General features: G+C 46.3%; 8 protein-coding genes across 8 annotated transcripts; 2 read left to right on the plus strand and 6 right to left on the minus strand.

The window, feature by feature from the left end:
- Nucleotides 1-532: 532 nt before the first annotated feature.
- Nucleotides 533-1,347, minus strand: F5Y00DRAFT_271293 (uncharacterized protein; the record flags this gene model as incomplete). Its single annotated transcript, XM_048012770.1, has 2 exons — nucleotides 533-945; nucleotides 999-1,347. 2 exons carry the CDS (start codon nucleotides 1,345-1,347, stop codon nucleotides 638-640), a joined length of 657 nt encoding a protein of 218 aa, XP_047863102.1. The 3' UTR covers nucleotides 533-637.
- A 1,048-nt stretch (nucleotides 1,348-2,395) lies between these two features.
- F5Y00DRAFT_241918 (uncharacterized protein) lies at nucleotides 2,396-3,567 on the minus strand. Its single transcript, XM_048008428.1, has 2 exons — nucleotides 2,788-3,567; nucleotides 2,396-2,722 (listed from the first exon to the last, which is right to left on the minus strand). The coding sequence occupies exons 1-2, from the start codon at nucleotides 3,044-3,046 to the stop codon at nucleotides 2,631-2,633; spliced, it is 351 nt and encodes a 116-aa protein (XP_047863103.1). The 5' UTR covers nucleotides 3,047-3,567; the 3' UTR covers nucleotides 2,396-2,630.
- Nucleotides 3,568-6,255: 2,688 nt separating this feature from the next.
- F5Y00DRAFT_271295 (MFS general substrate transporter) lies at nucleotides 6,256-8,265 on the minus strand (the record flags this gene model as incomplete). The annotated part of the gene is made up of 5 exons (XM_048012771.1): nucleotides 6,256-6,823; nucleotides 6,880-7,002; nucleotides 7,070-7,322; nucleotides 7,392-8,002; nucleotides 8,057-8,265. The coding sequence occupies 5 exons, from the start codon at nucleotides 8,263-8,265 to the stop codon at nucleotides 6,256-6,258; spliced, it is 1,764 nt and encodes a 587-aa protein (XP_047863104.1).
- Nucleotides 8,266-10,624: 2,359 nt separating this feature from the next.
- Nucleotides 10,625-12,588, plus strand: F5Y00DRAFT_122330 (DUF89-domain-containing protein). The gene is made up of 6 exons (XM_048004071.1): nucleotides 10,625-10,813; nucleotides 10,911-10,981; nucleotides 11,038-11,168; nucleotides 11,236-11,352; nucleotides 11,428-12,283; nucleotides 12,340-12,588. Exons 1-6 carry the CDS (start codon nucleotides 10,792-10,794, stop codon nucleotides 12,568-12,570), a joined length of 1,428 nt encoding a protein of 475 aa, XP_047863105.1. The 5' UTR covers nucleotides 10,625-10,791; the 3' UTR covers nucleotides 12,571-12,588.
- Nucleotides 12,589-12,991: 403 nt separating this feature from the next.
- F5Y00DRAFT_122365 (uncharacterized protein) lies at nucleotides 12,992-13,803 on the minus strand. Its single transcript, XM_048004072.1, has 2 exons — nucleotides 13,548-13,803; nucleotides 12,992-13,480 (listed from the first exon to the last, which is right to left on the minus strand). Exons 1-2 carry the CDS (start codon nucleotides 13,701-13,703, stop codon nucleotides 13,112-13,114), a joined length of 525 nt encoding a protein of 174 aa, XP_047863106.1. The 5' UTR covers nucleotides 13,704-13,803; the 3' UTR covers nucleotides 12,992-13,111.
- A 977-nt stretch (nucleotides 13,804-14,780) lies between these two features.
- F5Y00DRAFT_241927 (ubiquitin-conjugating enzyme/RWD-like protein) lies at nucleotides 14,781-16,659 on the minus strand. The gene is made up of 3 exons (XM_048008429.1): nucleotides 15,689-16,659; nucleotides 15,334-15,605; nucleotides 14,781-15,271 (listed from the first exon to the last, which is right to left on the minus strand). Exons 1-3 carry the CDS (start codon nucleotides 15,950-15,952, stop codon nucleotides 15,097-15,099), a joined length of 711 nt encoding a protein of 236 aa, XP_047863107.1. The 5' UTR covers nucleotides 15,953-16,659; the 3' UTR covers nucleotides 14,781-15,096.
- Nucleotides 16,660-16,695: 36 nt separating this feature from the next.
- Nucleotides 16,696-18,925, plus strand: F5Y00DRAFT_122406 (uncharacterized protein). The gene is made up of 2 exons (XM_048004073.1): nucleotides 16,696-17,170; nucleotides 17,237-18,925. Exons 1-2 carry the CDS (start codon nucleotides 16,879-16,881, stop codon nucleotides 18,661-18,663), a joined length of 1,719 nt encoding a protein of 572 aa, XP_047863108.1. The 5' UTR covers nucleotides 16,696-16,878; the 3' UTR covers nucleotides 18,664-18,925.
- Nucleotides 18,926-19,206: 281 nt separating this feature from the next.
- On the minus strand, nucleotides 19,207-21,340 carry F5Y00DRAFT_263758 (MFS general substrate transporter; the record flags this gene model as incomplete). The annotated part of the gene is made up of 7 exons (XM_048011554.1): nucleotides 19,207-19,738; nucleotides 19,814-20,114; nucleotides 20,207-20,535; nucleotides 20,611-20,894; nucleotides 20,954-21,053; nucleotides 21,111-21,136; nucleotides 21,203-21,340. 7 exons carry the CDS (start codon nucleotides 21,338-21,340, stop codon nucleotides 19,207-19,209), a joined length of 1,710 nt encoding a protein of 569 aa, XP_047863109.1.
- Nucleotides 21,341-22,681: the final 1,341 nt, after the last annotated feature.

Here is a 22,681-nt window from a genome sequence, read left to right on the forward strand (position 1 = left end):
GCGACCCGCTACTTGGAGCGAATAGGGACTCTCCTTTATCAAAGACGAATTACTGTCTCAGCTGGTGGATATTAAACGAAAGGTAGTACTCATGTTGAAACCGATACGGGTTCCTTGGCCACACCTGGTTCAAATTAGCGAGAGCTGAGGGCAGTTTGGCGGCAACCCTATGATCTATCTCGCATAGAACAGGGTAGTGCTGAGAAGAAGCTGACCGCATATGCTAATGACATCTCTACGAACGGGGGGCACACTCTACATAAACGGCGAGGGCTGAAAAAATACATGATACATTTTGGGATGGCTAACGCGACGGGTTCAACCACCATCATTGACTAATCGTATATCTAGTATCTAGTACGACTCTTGCTAAAGTCCGAGAGCGGCAAGATATCAACCGATCAAGCGTACTAGTAGGATAAAGTAATGTATAGGGTACGTTTCACAGATATCCCTTTCTCTCCGCATGTATGCTATGGATACGATACAGCCCTATGAGTGTACTATCTTTTAACAACGTTTCCATCCGTAACTGACTGTTATACCGAGTGATTGTGGTCTACTGTTAACCTAAAAGCCAGTAGAGACTACGGTCCTTTTCTTTCCTCATTTGTATAGATTCGTGTATACATACAGTTCAATGATGGATGCTGCGACCCTTGTTGTGTGATTTCTTCTTCCCGTTTGTTATTTTTGGCTTCTTCGAATATTCGGCGCTCGTGTCGTGGCTTGGTCGACGGGATCCTCGGGAGCTTGAAGTTGTCGACGAAGTGACTGGTTCGCTATCCTCTGACACGGCGGGACGACTCACGTTGTTGTGGCTGAAGTCGTACGCCGTTCCTCGCTTGTGTACGGAGCCTCGCGCGGTATTATGAGCCTTGCGGCTACTCTTCGCCTTTCGAACTTCCGCGAACGATATTTCCGGACTCACGCCTCGCGACGTCGCTATGAATAGTCAGGAGGATCTATTCCCATATGCACGGCAGTGTAGTTCATACCCTCACAGGATGGGCTGCATGAGCTGCAGCAACCATGCCCACAAGGCATTTCCATCTCCTCCACCTTTCTTGTTAGGGGATTCCAATCCGTCCTGCGGCCTAACGAGGTGCACCACCCTTGGGTATTAGGACCTTTCCCGCAGACGCAGCAAATCCAGCTCCCCATTAGGGCCTTGAAGTTGCAGTTCTGCAGGGGACAGTCGACGTTGGTTGGCTGCGGTGTTGAGTAGATCGGGTTCGAGCAGGGTGTCTCATATCCCGTGTCCAGATCGAACATGGCTTCCGGACAGTACAGCCATTTGACCGATGTGTGAGAGCAGGGATGATAGTGAGGGTGTCCGTGGCACATTTTCGCCGGTTTTTGGTGTGAAGACTTAAAATATGACGGCACACGACTACGAGGCTAGTGTTTTGCCGGAGAGGACGAACTGGTCGATCTCAACCCAAGTCCCGGACATCTTCAACCTCTTATATATACTCACCTGTACTCGTGGGAACCTATGTATTTCTCCGGGAGCGACGTGAGTACTGGTAGCCTGTTGGGTCTTTTTCCTCCCACGCACAAAGTTCCAGCCTCGATCATCCTTGTGTCGATAATGAGGAAGACACACATCCCCCCCTATCTGGTGCGTCACAAGAAAGACGCCCCAACTCTGCAACACGTCGAGTGAGAAAGATTTCCGGGGGCAAGGATCAGCAGCTCTCTCCTTCGTATTGGCGAGCGTGTTCCCTTGACCCAGGAGCGATGGCAGCGACCTGGGCGAGGTACAGATCTTTGTCTCGGGTAGCAGTGTGAATTAGTGCGACTATGACGCCGCCAGCAGCAGCCTACAGTCCAATCGCGATATTCGCGCTCCTGCTAGGTCAGCCCATCTATGCTTATTCTTCCTCCCCCTTAGCCGGACTCACTATTGGTTACTTGACACACATGTGCATCATGTACGACACCGTATATTGCCGAACGGGTGGACCTGAGTGGATATAGATCTCACACGATCTGGGCGACCCAGCAAATTGCTTTTCAAGACTGAGACCCGGAAGGTGTTCTAGTTACTGTGGCGTTATGTACGGTTCTGCGATCGACCAGAGACCCGGGACCCGGATTAGGTTGGTCGAGGATCATTACTTTTTTCGCTTACGGGCTGGCAATCTTCCACATCTACTACTTCCTAAATAGACCTTCTCTTCGACTTTCAACTCTCTTCCGGATCGATATTCTTAGTTTTATTTAAACTGCTGGGGGTACTCTAATACTCAAGACCATCGTGGGCTATGAACAACACGTCCGCCATATTCTAACGCTCAAGTTCCCCTTTTATCTTTTCTTTCTTGTACGGCTCTTGGAGTGCAATGTTATTGCTTTTAAATTACCTTCCTATTTTGTTTTCTGTGGCTCCCGTAACGAAATATTAATCTTTCATTCAGGTCCGCCACATTTAATCATCGTATCTTACACAGCTTCAATGAGGATATACCCGAAACTAATCCACGAATTGAAGTCATCTCTTTATGCAAAGATGGCCTCCTCCTATTCGTAGAGCTGAATATCGAGGCCTGATTCCCAAACAGTGAACTTTTCCTTCCAAGATTCGCTAATACACAGGACTTTTATTGCTGTAGCCCTCCTCCCTGCTAAGCCTCAGTAGCCGCTTCGCATGTTTCACAGCAAATATGCCCACAGCGATACTCCTGTCTGTCAATAATCATCACACAACTACAACGACCTAAGGCAACGTTAGAAACCGCGGGAAAGCCTTGATTCTTGATGAGAATTATGGTATCGACTTGCCTTGGTCATTCCACTCCTTACCACACCAGCAACAGTTCCAATAACCTCCTCGTTCCTCGAAGGGGCAGTTCGTCAAGGGGCATGTGGCCTGTGTCCCAAACTGTGGTGGGGGTGGCCAAGGCACGGCATTTCGAATGACCCTGTTACAGGTCCTCCGTTCCTTGCGTGACTGTCGAGATGGAGGGGGAGCATCCGAGCAGTAGAGGGTTCGGGTAACGACGTGCTCGCACCGGAGCGTATAGGCTGTTTCGGTACACATGATATGACTATGCGGTTTCTTGGAAGGAATCTTCGGAATCTTCGGATACTATTAGACAGAATGGGAAGAATGGAGTAGAACTATGTCATATTGTTTACGTCGAGTCTTGTTTGGTACTTGGGCGGCCGGCACATGCGTGCTTCTTATCTCTTCTGGGACTACCTGTGCTTCGTCCTAGTTTTTGCGTAGTGTACAATGGAACGTGCCTAGTTCTTGTTGTATCTTATTCTCAGAATATACCTGTAGATCAGTCGAAGTTTATTTGCAGACGTCGGCGACCAAATCTAAGCGTACCCATCTATTCTATGAATCTGGAATTATTGAACTAAAACCCACGTGTAAAATTGCGATCATTGCTTATAGCGTTGTGTGCTCGCCTACTGTAGTCGAATCACGTCCCGACACTTTGGTCCACGCGGCGGATGATCCAGAGACCTGGGTGAAGCAACCATCCGCGCGGTACCAATATCCAGGGGCGCTTGGGGTACACGCAAGATGATGTACGATCGCTCGGGAAGCCACATTTGTGTGGAAAGACAGATTACTTCTAGAAAAGCAAAAATATTCTTCAAGGGGCTCTACAAGGCGAGCGCAACTATCAAAAGCTGTCATACATAAGATCCAGCTACCACGTGGCGAAGTCGCCGATCTCGTAATGAGAACCCAATAATGCAACCAATATAATCTAGCATGACTTCCCAAATTCGACACGGGTCTCACTCTCCTAACTCTTAACAGTAAGGAGGATCATCTTGGCTTTTCTATCCCAACTCCTCGATAAGAAGGAGAGAAAGAATCAAAGAGATCTTGTAAGTGATAAGTGATGGAGGGGATACCGCAAGAAGGTTATACCAAGCAAAACGACAGGCTTTCTGTCCGAGTCATCAAACTCCCCTTAACTCCCCTTTACTCCCCTTTGCACGTATACTCTCTATCCATGATCCGGACGACAGTTCTGACATATGGAATGATAGCAAAGAGCATCGGGGATCTTCTTCATTGGACGAATGCACCACCTGAGGGTATTCCCTCCGCGATTACACTGGCAGCAAATCCAGCACCCACCGACATCCTCCAGCCTGCAGCTACCAGCGCTGCATTTCTGTGAGACAAGGCAGCCCCCAGCAACGCAAGGGTTACTGTAGTCTAGGCCCTCAATTGGGTTATACTCTGGAGCGTAAGTAAGCGCCTCGCATGGCTGTTGGATCCACTGCTCGCCATTTTCGACATTGCCGGCGCCAACAGAACTCGGAGGACTCAAACTCAAGGTAATGGGCGCCGAATTTGGACAGAAAGAGTAATGTATTGCGTACTCGATGTTCCGGGTGCAAGGGGCCAAGTGGTGATAATGGAGGTAATAATATGTACACATATTTCCTTCTTGGAGTGCTTAACATCAATCTCGGTTCAGATTAGCGTACGGATATCTTAGACCACGAGTAAGGACCGGGTAAATAAGGCTCCCACCAGGATCAATCCTTAGTCCTTTGGCGGTTTAAACTATTGCATGACACGAAAATGTGGCCTGGGTACTTGGACGCTCTGGGCCAGTCTTCGAGGCTCTTAGCGTCGCAGATAAGATGTCAAGAATTATAAGCTCATGATATGAGTTAACGGGAAGCTTTGCGATACACAAAGACGGTGGCTTGCCTCAATGGCTCGCCCTGCGTAGATTTCTTAACAATAAGGAATAGGGAGAAGATGATAATCGTATTGAAGGATTTTGGTAGCTAGAACCTCATCATGGCCATCGAGGAGATTTTATAGAATTGTACGGCTTTAGATTGATATCTGGGTACCCAACCTGGCTTCTTGTCGGTTGAATTTCTCTCAAGGGCTGAACTGTTCGTGTACCCATTTCGGCCTCAAACGAGGAAACTCCCAGACTTCCCATATAGTAGCCAAGGCCAATATCATCCCATACGACGATATTCACATGATACATTACCAAAAATCTCGCGTGTCATCTGAATAACTGTCAACTACTGTCCAACATATTGTTTCTGGCCGCGGCGTAATATACACACGGGGTAGTTTCTCATGGGTGCTCACAATAAGGAGTCATTGCTATTATAGACATGAAGCCCGAGACAAACATAAGACAGTCATAGATCGTGATCCGAGAGCTTCTACGAAATGAATATAAAAATAAATTTATTCAAATATCGCCTACCGTGTCTATGACCTCGAACTGACCGAACTTTTTAAGAAGGTATTGTTGAATATCAGATAAATAAATCAGCGACAAAATTGCGAAGAATGAGCTCTGGATCGTTCCGGTAAAAGCTTCAACCTTAGGCGAAGAATTCAAAAAAAACATACCTTAGATAGGTAGACTTGCCAAGATGGAGGCCCATCTCATGGGATCCAAGGAAGCAGGAAAGTAGTTATTTATGTAATACTCGCTGTCTTGCTTCACCAGCTGAGTCATTCATGACTAGTGGTACTAGAATCTTTGTAGCCACCGAGTATTCCGTATTCCGAATTGTATGTGTTGCTATGACCTGAAGACAATTGATATAGTGGCCCCTCGCGACCAACTTAAGCTATATTCAAGTGAACACATTAACGTGAAACATCACAGTATCTCGCCGTGATCATGTAATTGTCATACGTCGTTATTAACCACTGACATACCCTGGAAATGTCATGTATGATAGATATTGTGTTTTATATTGAGTGCTATAACGAAAGGCATGTTCTATTATGCAATGCTTGAAGCCCCGAGCCATGTTATGACTGCGTCTCCCTAATTCAGTTATATAATTCAACAATGCAGTAATAAAATTCATGGCGTCGTCCGCTCATAGAACCAGTGAGGTTTTGGATAGATTTTCCCTGTCATGAATACTTCTTTTTTTCTAACCGCATACAATCATATAAGGAACAGTTGTCGGTCTTGGAACTGGCGAATTGTAAACCCTTATAGGGGTCTTCCGCGATCATGTTATAGATTTGGTCATAACAGATGCTGTATTTGAACTACCACCCTGCGCTTATGTTGATGCTAAATCTCAGATGGCATTGGGAGGCAAACCCTTAGGAGGTAGGTATGTGTGTATATGTATATGATAAGGATTCTATTGTCTCTACCTAATCTTTGCATCCCAAGATGACATGTTAATTATACGATGCCCAAAATAGGCGTCGCGCGTGTACGAAAGACTTCCAAACAATAGACCACGACATCACGCCTATAGATACAAGCCTTAGAATACATTTCCCCTGGATCGCTTCTCAACCGTCTCAAGCTTCTTAACGTTAATGTTCCTCCAAACGATGACACAGATAATTGTCAAAGGAATAAGTGAAGAGCCGACAATAATCATCTTCCTCATTACATCACCATATGCTTCGATGACGGCGTCCCGAATCGGTGTGCCGATTGGATACTCCATTTGCTTTGTTATGTCTCCGTAAATCTCAGCAGTCATATTCTTGCTATCCTCGGGGAGGAATTCGTATAGCTTGACCGGAAGAATATTCGTCCAAATGCCACCCGCAACAGCGTAACCAATAGAAGAGCCGACAGAGCCAAATAGGCCGTAAATGGCAAGGGCGACGGCAACATCTTGGTGCCTAACGGATGCCATGGTAATGAGCTGAGACATCTGATTAATCACGCCCACACCGAAACCGACAAGCACTTGGCACATCGCGAGATAGCCGACCTGAGCGCCGGGTACTCTGAAATATATTATCAGAGCGGTACCCAGTATATATATGGGGATAGCGGCCAGAGCAGGATACTTGACATGACCGGTATAACGAATATATCTGAAGATGATAGCATTAGCAGGCTCCTTGGTAAGTAAGGGTTCTCGTGCTCTTACAAGGCAATGAATGGACCGGTGAAGTACGAAGTAAGAGAGTAAGCATTGAGCACGTAATTCGCGATACTGATACTGAGGCCGTGGACAACTTGAAGGTAAGAGCTGTAATAAGCATCCCATATACTGTTCCAAGTGTTAGCATCGAGCTGATCGGGTTATTTAATAGGACAAGAATATTGAGGAGACTAACAAGGTTGTCATAAAAATCATGAAATACGCCAGTACAGCGCCCAAGAAAGTCCTGTCCTTTAGAAACTCGAAAGGGAAGAACTTGACACGAGCGAAAAACTTCTCCCAAACCGCGAATGCGGCGAGACTGACCACTCCCATGACGATCATGACAATTACGCTTGCGCTCTTCCACGAGTGGGAAGCCGAGCTTACAAGACTGAATGGGAGGAGGATGAGTGTGAATCCCGCCGACACGAAAATCGCACCGATAACTAAGAGGTAGATAGGACACAACCGGTCAGTATCGAAAACATCCCCTCTGAAATCCTTTTGTAACTTACTATCAAACTCGATGGTATAATGTAGAATAGATTGTATCGTCGTGCGACCTGATTTCGGGCGCAGCAGGCCTAACTTCTTTGCCTTCCGTTCGTGATAGAAAAGGATAGCAACCACTGGTAGAGATACCCCAAGTAAGATAATGGCGAAGGCACCAAATGCCCATCTGAAGTTGACCTTGGTGTAGAATAGCTCGGCGATTCGAGGGCCGGCAAAAGTAGTCGCAAGGTTGGGAGTCGAGTTGAGCGCGAAGATAAACATTCGGTTCTTCAGCGTAGTAATATCGGCTACGAAGACATCGATAACAAAACCAAGAGCAACGCTGCCGACCCAGGCGAAAACCTGAGCTGCGGCATATGTCTCGACGTTCTGGCAGGTCGCCTTCATGATCATACCGACAGTGATTAGAAGTAATGATCCCACAAAACCCTCCATACGTCCCCTAATATCGATAAGTTTGCCGAGACTAAGTGTGACAACGCCACCGATCACTCTAGCAGCGATGTTGATGACCGCTAGTAGGCCGTGCCTGGAGAAGGAAGACGTGACATATGGAGATAGGGAACTATCGATAGACGAGAGCAGCGCAGACACGAAGGATACAAGCCAAAGGCTACAATTGTTAGAGGTCGACTGCACGGAGTTTGTGTTAAAATTTATAGCTTACAGAGCGAAAGTAGACCATAAGGATTTATTCGACCAGACGGTAGTGATGGCTTCAACCCGTTTGACACCATCTTGTACGTGCGCCGAGTCGTCGTCTGACTCAGTCTTGGAGCCTTCGGGTACCTCAGTCGCAGGTTGGGCCGGGTAAAGGTCTTTCTCGATATCGCGACCGGTAGAGGCATGGGCCTCAGCAGGAGATATGGTCGACATTGCAAGCCGGGCCGTTGTGAATTGTGCGTATCTATCTTCCTATCCAAATCGCAGACACATGGGAGAAGAGGATTTAAATCAAGAAGGGAGGCTGGCTACTGGTATTTATTAAGTACCTGTGATCAATACCTACAAACTACGATTATACAGATCTCGTAACACCGTATAATTTTACCCCTACTTACATACTTCAAGCCTACAATCGCTACTTAGATCTCAGCTAGAAAGGACTAACATATGATATTATGATATTAGGCTTTACAAGTATGTTGGCAGCGTGCCGGCGGCCGAAGAACGGATCCGAACGGGAACTTTGTCGAAGACGCTTCCCCTGAAAAAGCAATAAAGCCGGCAGCCGAACAGAGTATCTTGACACCTTCCGAAATCTCCCTACTTGTCCCCGACGATCGAGAACTGCAAATTTTATCAGATCATCTGATAAGATGATGGAGTGGGGGTCTTCCCGTGCAGCCCGTGGTCTTTGTGTAAGGCTAGTAGGAGAATCCTTGCTGCATACGATAGTAAGCGGCGTCTGTGACCTATCACGGTTAACGTCTGGTCTGTGCCCTGGGTATTCGGATACACCAGGTACTACGTAGCATCATCTACCCGCCGCTCCACGTCGCTTCGACGCCGTAGCTACGCTGTACACTACGGGTCTCGGTCCTACAGTAGCACTTACACTCTATTTTCCCTCTGCTGCGTTAGTACCTACTATCTTGGCATTAGTCATAATTGGCATTAAATATGGCAGACGTCAAGTTTGCTTTGTTTGATATTTATGCGAGGGAGCCCTTCCCGAGATTTGGGCGAGTATTATGCCTTTGGATGGCAAGGGAAGTGATTAAGAGGCTTGCCTACATATTAATTGTAATATTTGTTAGACAGTGATCGAATAGGTCTCTTAGCCTTCTGTATTATTCCTGTATTCTATAACTAGCATTTTCTTTCGTGAGGACCAACCATTATGATCAACATAGGATACGAATACAGCGTTAGAGGATCAGGTTTAGTAAATTATACATGGATTAAATAGTCCTCGTATAGCAAGCTATACTAGACGGGAAACCAATTTTTGTTTTGATCTTAGTTTTAGAATAGTTCGAGAGCCGTTTTTGCCGATTCCTTGACAAGCCATTTACAGTGGTACTCATCATCCGCTATGTAATAATGGAACTGACACATAAAATTACCAATCAGATTTCTCATCACAGGCTGCAATCTCCTCAGCGTTCGTATGAGCGAGGTATATAATTATTGGACTTGCCCATTAAGGAGGGAAGGGCGATGTACTCGTAAGCTATTGTGGCAAATCAAACGTCTTGTGCTTACAAAACTATGGAACTAAAGGGTCGTAAAAGCCTCTACGCTTATTAACAACTCAATTTATTGTAATATAAATTATAGATATCTATTTAAGTAGTACAGATCGTAAGGGCTGAGGTAGGGTATTTAATGGAATCAGTTGTGTTGTGCGATTTGAGGCAATGATACTGGGGTCGACTCTTTAGTTTCGATAATGGTAACCCTTTAAGGCTACTAGGCGCGACAGAATTGTAGAACGAGCAGATAACAGTTAGAACTAGCGGGCAAGTGGTGTAAGTCCTAAGCTGGGGCTCGACTCAAAACTAGAGAGATAGACGTGATCTTTCTACGTTGCTGCGTTGGCCCTTGTGTATGTTTTCACACTTATAAGACGGTATCTTGGCGAGAAGAAATAGGTTAAAGCCTGCGGAAGATGTGTTTGTATTATGGGTTACCTTAGGTACCTAGCTACATAGGTGAGTACATAATTAACTGAACGGCCAAGGCAAAAGCTAGAGTTGTTAGTACACCAAGAATCAGCTTTGACTTACATCTTTACTATGGGAAAGATTAATGGTAACTAAACCACCTGGTTTGGGAGGGTTAAATACTTTTAAAATAAATAATTTAATTTAAATGTAAGAATATAGTCAAACAAAATAGATTACCGACTCTTTCATTATACTACCTACCTAGGTAACTCATATGCTTGGAGGGGAACTTCATAGACTTACATGAGGTAGCGTACGGAGTACATAAATATTTAAAATTTAGGAAAACGCATGCACTCGCAAGCTCGCGCAAGCGTTTTCACGTGCTCGCAGGCTCGCACGTGAGAATCCGTCGGAAACATCAAATCTCTTATCAATTTTCTTATCATTTATTAATGAATTACTTATCAATTACTTATCATTTCCTTATCATTTCCTTATCAATTTCGCATAATAATTTCCAAGAGTTCCAGCGTAAAAAATGTCTCCGACGGATAAATAGAGTTGGACCGCATTGTCGGATCTTAGTAACGTTCTGATCTAAGATTAGGTTAGGTACTTGGGTACATCTGAGTGTAGCTCATGTCGGAGGTACCCCGCCAGGATGTCCCGCCAGATGCCCCGCCATTTGCTTTAATATTTAGCTGCGCGGTATAAGTGAAGTGACATAATGTTCAATATTAATATTTCCAAAGCGCATTCAAGATAATTAACTTATTCTACTATCAAAATGGAGTTTGACACCAAGACTCGTAAGAATCTCGATTCCTTCCTCTTGCATACTGCTTTTATAATTGTATAACTATTGTACAATAATCTATGGCTAACCTTTCCTTCGTCCTCCATCAGCTCCATATCTAACGAGCGACAAGTCCTCTTTCGCCTACGTATCCGCTCGAGATCGATGGCCTGTTATAATAGTCAGTTTACAAAAATGGAAAACCTGGCGATGCTCAACTAACTTGAAACTGCTAAGACTCAAGCTATTGACGATTTATATCGCTCGGTATCCGAGTGTGAAGAGCCCGAAAAGCAGAACGAGGGCAAGAAGATCATAGAAGAGCTCGCGCGCCTCAAATACGAACTCCAACACGACCGACAGCTCACGTATGTCCCAACGCGCGTGGGCGTGCCAATTTGATCGATGACGAAGTCATGTTAACTCTCGACTTAGACCGATAAGAGACGATGGCGCCGCCGATGTAGCCATATATAACCGTGAGTTGGAGCAGTTAGGAACACCTAGCTGGTTCAACGTCCCCTGGCTATTCTCCGAATGCTATCTTTACAGGTACTAGAACGTATAATGATTGCCTTATTTATGCCCGTCGAGACCCGTGGTAGATGGCGCTGACGGGAAACATAGACGTCTTAATACGTCCTTCAGCCTCTCTAAGCACTGGAAGACCTATGATGTATTCTACCGGCAGAAGATCAAGACCTTCCGATCGTCTCGACCCGCTGTTATCGAGCTTGCCGCTCGGTACAAGGACTTGGTAACGCAGATAAAAAACGATGGGAACTCGACTAGCGCTGAGCACGACGAGGCCGAAAAGATTCTATTCTTGGAGATGTGCGAGATCTGTTTATGGGGTAACGCTACGGATTTATCTCTCCTAACCAGTCTCACCTACGAGGATATCCAGAAGCTACAAGGTTCCGAGGCCAGAAAGGCTGCTGAGAAGAACATCCTCGTCAATGATTTAGGCGCGACGTATGATGTGTTGAAGAAGGCCAAGTCCGAAGGAAAAAAGGAGCGTCGCGTAGACATTGTGTTGGATAATGCTGGGTTTGAATTATACGTCGATCTTATCCTCGCCGGCTTCCTGTTGTCGTCAGGACTAGCTACCCTCGTTGTCCTTCACCCAAAGTCGATTCCCTGGTTTGTATCGGATGTTTTGCCAGCCGACTTTGCTGCTCTCCTTAATGCCCTGGTAAACCCTAAGCAATTCTACGAAACGCCATCCGACGACGAGAAGCTGCAGGATAAAATCCCCTCTGCCCTCTCCGACAAAGATGCTGCGGAACTTGGTTTCCTCTTCCAGGAATGGTCTCAAATGTACGCCGAGGGGCAGCTTATTCTTAGGCCAAACCGCTTCTGGACTTACCCCGGTAGTTATTGGAGATTACCGTCGGTCGAGAAGAGTCTATACGAAGATTTGAAGAGCAGCGAGGTGGTCATATTCAAGGGCGACTTGAATTATCGCAAGCTAACTGGTGATGTAAGTACATCCGCTCTTTTGTTACTTAGCCACTTAAGCATACTGATTTAAAATAGGCTGCATGGGACCCTTCGACCCCGTTCACTGAAGCTATTGGACCCCTCGGGCCCGGCTCGGGGGTTAACGTCCTTGCTCTCCGAACGTGTAAGGCTGATGTCGTCGTCGGGCTTAAGCCAGGGCAGGACGAAGAACTCCTGGCTACGGAGGGCGGCGGTGGAGATAGCGGTGCTAGGAAATGGGCGTGGAGTGGCAAGTGGGCTGTTGTGTCCTTCTCGGAAGGGAAATGAATATCCGATGGTTATATAAAGGCTGTAAATAAACTTTAGACCTGATAGATTATGTCTTCACTGGCCTTAGTTGAGCTGCTAGGGTTCCGTCGTCGTAAATTATGTATATCGTCTTCAATCTTGAAGATTGGTAACAAAATATTTCGATAATAGGGTGATATCTGGCACACTGATGTGGACCGCGAATAAGATATCCTGATCAAGTGAGCTGCTTTTGCTGAAAAGATCAAGTTAGGCCGTAATGTATACCGATAATATCGTATTTCAATACCGATGGTTACGTGTGCTAGAAACAGGACCATCCCAACGATCCTCGACCGGCCATCAACCGTTTCCCTTGCATATTGCCACGGGTATCTGTACCAGAACTAAACGCCGACGCAAACGCACATTATTATGATCTACTAATCGTCGTTGACAGAAGGGTTAGTCGACCCATTTAATTCTACATCCAGAATCTGAGTTTCAACAGCGCCACGGTGCCCTGGTGTATCATGAACCAGCCAAGCTCCATCGCCATCCATAAAACCTCACCGGTAATCTATTCCTTGACCTCGACCTCTTCGGCCTTGATGTCCAAGTCGGCGCCAATACCGTTCTTCCTGTCGTAGATGATCTTTTTCTCGCTGCTGTCGTGTGCCACTATTCTTCCTTGTTTATCAACGCTGAACGGTAGCCTATTGTAGGCCCAACGGCCAGCAAAGAAGGTGGCGGCCGCCCATGCCCAAAGTAGCAGAGCGATGGTAGAGATGAGACAGAGGGTCGGCACAAGAAAAAGTGTGGCGACACCGATCCAAAAGAGCGAGAACAGGACGGCTGAGATCAAAGAGACAGCGATAGTTGTCGCGGCAAAGCCTGCAAAGAGGAGCAGAGGAGCGAGGCAGAAGGTGAATTGAAAGGCGACAAAAGACTAAGGAGTGGTATGAGAGGGTCAACGTAATTATTTATAAGTTAGTAAGTGCCTAGATGAAGCTTACGAATAGAATAGGCTTCTCGGTTGAAAAGTCGTAAATCCAGTCGTAGGCCTTCTGTCGTGTAGGCGGGCTCACGACTCGGTCGACATGATGTTGGCCGTAGGCGAGCAATTCGTTGGCCCTGGCCTTAGCGCTCGATGAGATGTCGTCAACTGCCATTGTGGAGGAGATGTGGGCAATGTAGAGTGAATAATAGATAGTATTAGGTTACGGAGGGCGATGGCTAGAAGATTACACGATACACGAATTGGATCACTTGGAGGATTTGGATTGGATTGGATTGGAAGATAAAAAAAAAAACTAAAAAAAAAAAACTAAGAGACCTGTAATGGTGAACTCAGGGGTTTGGAAAGTTAACGAATGGATTTGGTAAACAACTTGTCTAATAGAGATAACTTATTGCGACTGCGTCTTTGGGAACATAGCATACAAGACAGCAGGAAATGGGGAGAAAATAAGACAGGAGAGAAGAGATCAAGGGACCAAGGGACCAAGGGACCAAAGTGGAAGATATTAAGATTAAGCCATAAGATAGATGATAAGCACCTTCCGGGGAGATATGTAGATGTACCTAAAGAAGATGTTTCAATTTCAAAATGTTATTACATGTAAGTCGCACTCACTGTCTTAGACTTTAGAACGCGACATACGTGATGGCGCGTAGAAGTACGAAAACGCGAAAATGTAGAAGTAACTAATGGTGAAGTTGAGAGTTTGGGGTGAAGAATGACGTTGTAACCTAGGTGGTTATTTCTAAGGTACCTGGTAGCTATAATTTAGGTAATTAGCTCTTGTTGCTAAAAGTAGCGGGAAACCTTAGCTCGGAAGCTCGGATCGCAGGCGAATCGTAGGCGAATCGTACCCACTAACAGTTCTAGAATTACTTAAGATGGTACCTTAAATGCACAACCCGCCATCTTGGTTGTGCTCTGCGGGCCGTTCCTCGGCATCCAAATCACCATCAGATACTACCTACCTATTGGCCTTATATTCTATGACTACCTATCGAAGCCGCATTCTGGAGTTTTGGCCATAGTATCGTGTCAGTCTCCCAGTGGTTGTTGCTTTTATCCCTACCGGATACACATTATAGAAGAAAGTACCTAGCCTAGAAAGAGTTACATGGTAGGTATGTAGCGATTCGAATTACAAAGCAAAATTATTAGACATGTCTCCAGCTATTAGAACAAAAACTTCAGGCCGGCCATGCTTTGCAAAATAAAAGGAACTAACACACAAGAGAATAGGTGAATAAAATTAAAACATCTAAACACAGCCCTGAGGCATAACTAAAGCAGTAATTGAACTTGTGTAATTTGATTCATGCAAGCGTAGCACACTATAACCGAGAACCCCCGACGCCTAATTCCTTATGCAAGTCTGTGAAGACATTTCTGACTACTGAGTACACCGAATTTAACCCTATTCTGTTGCTGAAATTCGAGAATCTCATGCGGGTTAACATAGGATGTCTCAAATAGAAAGATGAACTGGTATATGATAGCGGTAATGAGAGACTTGGGCGTGCATGTCGTCGAACCGTCTTGTTGTACTAAGGTTCCCCTAACAATCGAGCCGTGATATCACCCATGTACGCTTCTTCCAGCTCATAATCCTGACCGTCAAGTCTATCGATACCAACAAATTGGAAGGCTTCTACAACTCGCTCGATATCGAACCCCATACTGACGAATCTATCAATAAGATCCTTGTTATAGCCCTGGTATCTACGGAGCCGGTTAGCTAATTACTTGTTACAATACCTATCGCATATTTCTTGGGTTCGTACCTGCTGTCGTCGACCTGCTGTGGCGCGACGGTGGCCCGTGGCTGGATGTATTGATATTTGGGATTTGGAGGGGCACGAGCGTGGCGTACGGCCCAGTCATGCGCCTTATTGTTGAAAGCTTCTCTGTCATTTATCATCATCTTGGCTACTTCGGCGTCTTGTGGGTCTTTGGGTTCGGGACTTTCGAAGAGGCCTTGCAAGGACAGAAGGGTCGACTTTATAGTAAGGACGGGAGACCAAGCGGAGCTTATAGTATCTAGACAGATAGCACCCTGCGTGTTTAATATATTAGCAAAACTGGTTCCTTAGTAGGCACGGAGAACACTGCAACACATTGAGATGGTAAAAAACCTACAGTTTGACTGCTAATGTTCGGATGCCAGACTTTGGTATCGAACTTCATAATGGGAGGGCGAAAGGGATATTCGTTGGGGATCTTGACGTCCACGATGAACCTCCCACCCTCGTACGGAGTGCCAGGAGGACCAGGTATCCGGGCCTTGAGGTGTGTAAAATCCGCGTCACCGTCGGCGGGCATGGCAGTGATACCGGATAAATCCGCATCAGCCTTTATGTCGGAGAGCTCTTTAGCTACCCTGCGCATCCTGCTCGTTGCCATGTTTGCCTAGTCCCCGGTGTCGCTCGGTTGAGGGTATTAGATAGAAAATAAAAGGAAGCGCGCTGTAGTAACTAGCGGCGGAGAATATGGTGTGATGAACTTGTCGCTAACGCAGCTGAGAAGCTGGTAGAGATACGGACAAAAGGGTTATGGAATGAAGAATGATGAGGAATGGACTAGAAGCAAGCCAAGAGAACGCCTTGCTCTATTTACTACTTAAAGCAAATATAAGTCCCTATTGGATATAAGACAGTGCAGGCTGCAAGTGAAATAAAAAGGTTGCAGAACCTGACAGTCCCTGACTGTGACAGCTCAGAACGCATGAGACTTTCAATATTCATGGAAGAGTTGAAAATGGGGAAGGGTCGAGTTGGAGACAAAAACTGATAAGTTACCACAAGTTATGGCGCGAGTTACGGAGAGGAGTTGCAAGGTACATGTCAGTACGTGTATGTAGAACCCCGCGACCAGCCGCGACTGCCTTTCGCCTAGGTAACCTTTGAGGTCATACATATGGACATGTACAGTCACGTACCTAGGTACATAATGTAGTATTGTAGGTTATGCAGGTATCAGGTATTGCTTCCATCACTGCCTGACCGCCAGCTGTGCCAGGCGCATGGCGGGGTTACATATGCATATATTCCGTACCCACTAGGTTAGATTCTAGAGTCATTGCATTGAATCTCATTGGATAAAATATAATTTTAGAATTTTAGATTCCTAACCCCACCATCTATACTTTTCACTGTTACTTACTAGTCCTTTACGTATTTACGTCTTTCTACTCGTCTCATATTTTATTTTACTTCACTTTATACCAACCTTCTTCGGCCATATCTACCTAGGTAGTCATATAGCCACCTACTCAATATACTGCCAGCAGTTTATACCTAGGTACGGAATTGCCACACGCAAGTTCCAACATGGCGACGACCACGATAACAGCAACCGTCCGGAAGAAGGATGCCAACCTCCCGCCCGAGAACGAGCGATTCTTGCGCTGCTGCGCTGATATCGCCAACGCCCTTATCGAGGACCATGAGGCTTCTAAAGACCCCAAGAATCCTAAGCGAGATATCAACCTCAACAGCTTGCGCTCCAAGTTTTCTAGAAAACACAAAATCGCCAGCATGCCCCCACTCACTGCCATCATCGCCGCCGTCCCCGAACACTACAAGAAATATATCTTACCAAAGCTGATCGCAAAGCCTATTCGTATGCCGCTATCATATATAAAACACCTAAGAAATACTATTTTCATCCCTGCTGACTGATATCTAGGCACTTCCTCTGGAATCGCCGTTGTAGCTGTTATGTGTAAGCCGCATAGGTGTCCTCACATCGCCTACACTGGCAATATTTGCGTCTATTGCCCAGGTGGACCCGACTCCGACTTCGAATATAGCACCCAGTCCTATACGGGATACGAACCTACGTCCATGCGCGCTATTCGCGCCCGATATGACCCTTTCGAACAAGCCCGTGGCCGTGTCGATCAGCTCAAGTCTCTCGGGCACTCGGTTGACAAAGTTGAATATATTATAATGGGTGGTACATTTATGTCATTGCCCGTGCCGTACCGAGAGGAGTTCATTTCGCAGTTGCATAACGCTCTGAGCGGTTATCAAACGACGAACGTAGACGAGGCGGTTGAAGCTGGTGAGATGAGCAACGTCAAATGCGTCGGTATTACCATCGAGACTCGGCCGGACTACTGTTTACAACCACACCTAACGGATATGCTCCGCTACGGATGTACGCGCCTAGAAGTCGGGGTTCAATCATTGTATGAGGATGTCGCGCGAGATACCAACAGAGGCCACACCGTAGCTGCGGTTGCGGAAACGTTCTGTTTTGCTAAAGACGCCGGGTTTAAAGTTGTCTCCCACATGATGCCTGACTTACCGAATGTAGGCATGGAGCGCGATTTAGATCAGTTTAGAGAATATTTCGAGAATCCAGCATTCCGGACCGATGGCTTAAAGATCTATCCGACGCTAGTTATTCGTGGTACCGGGCTTTACGAGTTATGGCGCACAGGCCGTTACCAAAATTATACCCCTAACGATTTAATCGACATCGTCGCTAGGATACTAGCGCTGGTGCCGCCGTGGACTAGAATTTATCGAGTTCAGAGAGACATTCCGATGCCGCTGGTCACTTCGGGTGTCGAAAATGGAAATCTCCGAGAATTAGCGCTTGCTCGGATGAAGGATTTCGGTACAACGTGTCGCGATGTAAGAACCCGCGAGGTTGGCATTAACGAAGTCAAACACAAGATTCGGCCGAATCAGATCGAACTCATTCGTCGGGATTACACAGCCAACGGTGGGTGGGAGACCTTCCTAGCCTATGAGGACCCCAAGCAAGATATCTTGGTCGCATTGCTTCGTTTACGCAAATGCACCGAAAAGTACACCTACCGTGAAGAATTGACTGGCCAGCAAACCAGTCTGGTCAGGGAGCTCCACGTATACGGAACTGCCGTTCCAGTACATGCTAGAGATCCCAAAAAGTTCCAACATCAAGGCTTCGGTACCCTCCTGATGGAAGAGGCGGAACGTATCGCGCGTGATGAGCATGGAAGCGATAAGATCAGCGTTATCAGTGGTGTTGGGGTGAGAAGCTATTATAGAAAGCTTGGGTATTGGTTGGACGGGCCCTACATGAGTAAATGGCTTAATGGTCGTCCGCAAAATCAGTCTTGAACGTAAGCGTGGAACGAATAATACCGGCACGCTATCTGTAGGGCCTTGCAACCAAGAGGTACGGAACGGAGGGTTTCAAGAAGCTCATAAAAATACTTGCCACATGCCCGTTAGTCTCTGCCTAACATGCAACTATCAAAGAGCTAGAGTCACCTCGTCTCAGCCTTTCTACGCCCAGATGTGTTAAGTGTCCATCGAGACACTAAACGTGGACGCAACAGCTGACAATAGACATCTTGGCTATTCATTCGGTCCGAACACACGATACGTTCCAATTAGCAATGCCAGTCCTACATGTAAAATTCTCAAGCGCGTTGTCACCAAAAGCAATGTGAGGAAACACATACTAAACCTTCTAGCACGCAGTACTTGAAGCTATATTTTAGGAGAATTCCACGACTCAGTACCATCTAGCTGAGCAACTAATCTAAAACCGAGTCTTTGTCCTGACCGAGATGGTCACCATTTCCACACCGATCTATCGTGTTAAAAGTTCCCGCCCGTTATTTGGTAGATTGGGGGTTTACGAGCTAACGTTCATGATCAAACATGCTCTACGGTAGCCTCGACCTCTTCCGTCATCAAATCCTTTACGCCTTTCAACAGAGCCACAGCCACGATAGCTAACACAACAAATGGGATCACGCTGGCCCACGCCAGTTGATACGCATGAGCGTATTGCCATCTGCTGGCCTCGACGGCTGCAGCCCAGACCGCAGGTGTTGCCGTGTCGACTCCTAACCCTATCTGCCCGGCGGCCAGTGCTTCCAGCAAAGCTGGCACACTGTCTGTAGCAAGACCTGCATCTACAGCTGCGCTTCCAACACCTGCTGCGTAATGACTAGCGAGCTGGCCGTTGATAATAGCGTTTAGAACAGCGGACCCGAATGCGCCGCCAATAGCGCGTGCAGAAAAAGCGAGGCCCGTCGCCGTCGATAAGAAAGCGTGCGGTGCCGTGAACTGAATACAGGCTACTAGGAGCGTTAGGGGTCCTGCTTGACCAATGCCAGCAAGCACATTGAAGCCGAGCTGTGAAGAGCTCCACGAGGGCCGGATAGTGGCATAGCAGATAGACCTATCCCACGTGTGCTTATCAGTTCATTGTCTTATTGCCTTGGTAGCTCCAAAATACGATATGAGTTTAACTTACACGATGAGAAATATTGTAAAAGTAACGAGGAGAGGCGCTTGTAAGTCCTTAAATCTGGTCGCATACCACGTAATAGGCACGGAGGCAAACAAGACAGGAAGCTGGTAGCTGAGTTGTCGGACCGAGATTCGCCAGGCATCATTTTCGAATCCTAAGTTAAGCACGATCTGAGGCACGACGGAGTTCACGGCGCTGTAAAAGATCCAGCCTTCAACAGCGAAGGCGAATATCGAGTAAACAAAGTTGGCGTTCTCCCGAAAGAAGATATGGGCAACTAGGCCATCGGATCGTCCTCTCCATTCTAGTATCGTTAGCTAATTCACTATACATTATCAAGAATCGGTCTCGTCATATGTTATATCGTCAGAGACTAGAGACTAAGTGTCTACTTACCGTACATAGCAAAGCTAACTAGCAGCGTAAGGCCTAAGCCGACTGAGACCGCAACATGAGGGTTTGACCAAGCGTAGGCTCCTCCGGCCCAATCAAGTCCGAGTAACATAAGAGTTGCGCTGCCGACGAAGAGTACAGATCCAATAGGATCGCAAGCCCATATATAGTCCCATAACGACATCTTAGGGTATTCAATATGTTTCGGCGGCCAGTAGAGACAGAAGAGCCCTAGTGCGGTAATGCCGTGAAAGGCGGCTTGTATCCAGAATATGTATCTCCATCCGCCAGCATCGACATTAGTTACTGCGCCAGCACCGAGTGAACCGATCCTGTCCTCATTTACTTAGCCCCGCAAAGGACGATATAAAGGCGGTGGAAGGGCAGCAGGATTAGTGAATGCTTACAGTCCACCTACAGTACCTCCGACAAAAGCGAAGCCGTTAGCGAGAGGGCGGAACTTCAAGGGCAGTATCTCGGAGGGGATCGCCTGTACGACAGATATCGTAGCTAACGTGGTCCCAATGAGAATACCGCCACCGATAAGCATGCTCATTGACGTTGCCTTGGCAGATACAACGGCGCCCACGAATGCAATGAGTGGCGGCACGGTCGCAAGGAATTTCCTATCCAATACATCTGATAATCGACCAACTATAGGCGATAGTACGGATTGCATGAGTAGCGGACCCTAGAGGTTCTTAATTAGTTATACAACATTATTGAGAGAATGCAGCAGTGGATACGCACCTGGATGACCCAGCCGGCTATCGAAGCGTCTCCTAGATCGCGGACTATAAATGCAATGACTGAGCCCGCCGCCACTACCACGAATACTTGGGCCATGACACTGTTCGGTATGATTAGAGACAGGGTCACAAATGAGCAAATATGCCATCGAACTTACGCGAAGCAGGTTATAAACACCACTAGCTACATATTCAAGCAAATTGTCAACACACGCAGTTCAGCACGACGCAAAATTGATATGATTCATACCCATGATCTCCAACTCAGATGAACATTTTGGACTTCAAAGTTTACCCCTTGATCGATCGGGACTACTTCAAGTCCCTCGTGGGTCCCTGACTTCTGATCCTCCAAAGCTGCATCTTGCTTCTCCGCGTCCGTGGGCATGGCCTATAGTTGTAAACGAAACACGGCTCTTAAAGGAAAGAAACTAGCGGGCTCGAATAAATAGCAGTCGATCTTTGGCGTTCGAATGCTAACTTTTTATAAAAGTATGTCCTAAGAGCCACTCGAATAGTAGTGCTTATTCTTATCTAAGCGTTGTGATTGATATATAGGTACCATTGGCACGCCGCAGACCATTCACGTCTTACAGGCGTAGGTAACATTAACTCCATTAATCTATTCTACATTCATAGAAGGCCAGGCATTTATTTTCCAAATCCAGGCATAGCACACCGACCAACCATGACGATCATCCAGCCGTTCTTGGGAAATCAATGCGGAGACCCCAGATTCCACGCGGTAGTTATAATGCTTCGTGGACGGCTGCGATACCATGCGGGGTTGCATCTGGAACTTTAGGGTTCCCTCCGTATTGATATACCAATAACCTCGGCGTAGAGCCAATGGTATTTCATAGATTGCTAGGGAAAGGGGTGGGAAAGCTTATGATGTTATTCAACTACGGTCTCAATATCATACGAGCCGAGCTTTATCTTCTTAGCTATACCTACCTCAGGTAACTAGGCTACGTACAAACCCAGTAGATTACTTGAGAACTCGCTTCAACTTGGCTAGATCGTAAGCCTCACAATAATAATCACACCTGTAAAAGCAAGAAAGTACCCAGTCAATCCATTAGAACCTCATTAACTACCTCCTAATACCTCTTAATACCAACTCATCTTTCTTTAGCGTTACCACTCACCGAAACGACTATTATATACTGCTCTTAATAACAATGACTCCCCTTTTCATTCACTCCATCATCTTGTATATTGTTTGGATTTAAGCACGAGAGCGCTCACTTGCTCTTCCTAAGCGATAAATAGGAGAGTATACTCTTAAATACTGAAGAGCGGCGGGTTCAGCCTAGGAAATCAACAGTGCATAGCTATCTGTTAACGTGGCACTAGAATAAAAGCACTTCTTAAAAGCCAAAAAGCTAAATTAATTCACCCTGAGTTGAATAGTATAGACTATCTAGTACATGAGCATGCGTCTAAGCATGTAAGTTAAATATGAAGCATGATCTAGTCACTAGCCACTATAGCATCTATGTTCCGTTAAGCAAAGGCATCTCGTACATTTACAAGTTAGATGTCCTTTCGTATCATTTTAACTATAAATATACCTAAGTTTTATTCTTAGAATTATTTTGAAAAAAGGGGGGGGGGGGGGGGGGGGGGGGAATAAAAAATAAGGTGTGAATAATTAATGTACCCTACCCGCAAAATAATAGTAAGAGAGGGGCGCAGTGAAATTTTTTACAAATAACCCAATATA

Source organism: Daldinia vernicosa, assembly GCF_022497035.1.
Source record: "Daldinia vernicosa strain CBS 139.73 unplaced genomic scaffold F5Y00scaffold_36, whole genome shotgun sequence".
Taxonomy (NCBI): domain Eukaryota; kingdom Fungi; phylum Ascomycota; class Sordariomycetes; order Xylariales; family Hypoxylaceae; genus Daldinia; species Daldinia vernicosa.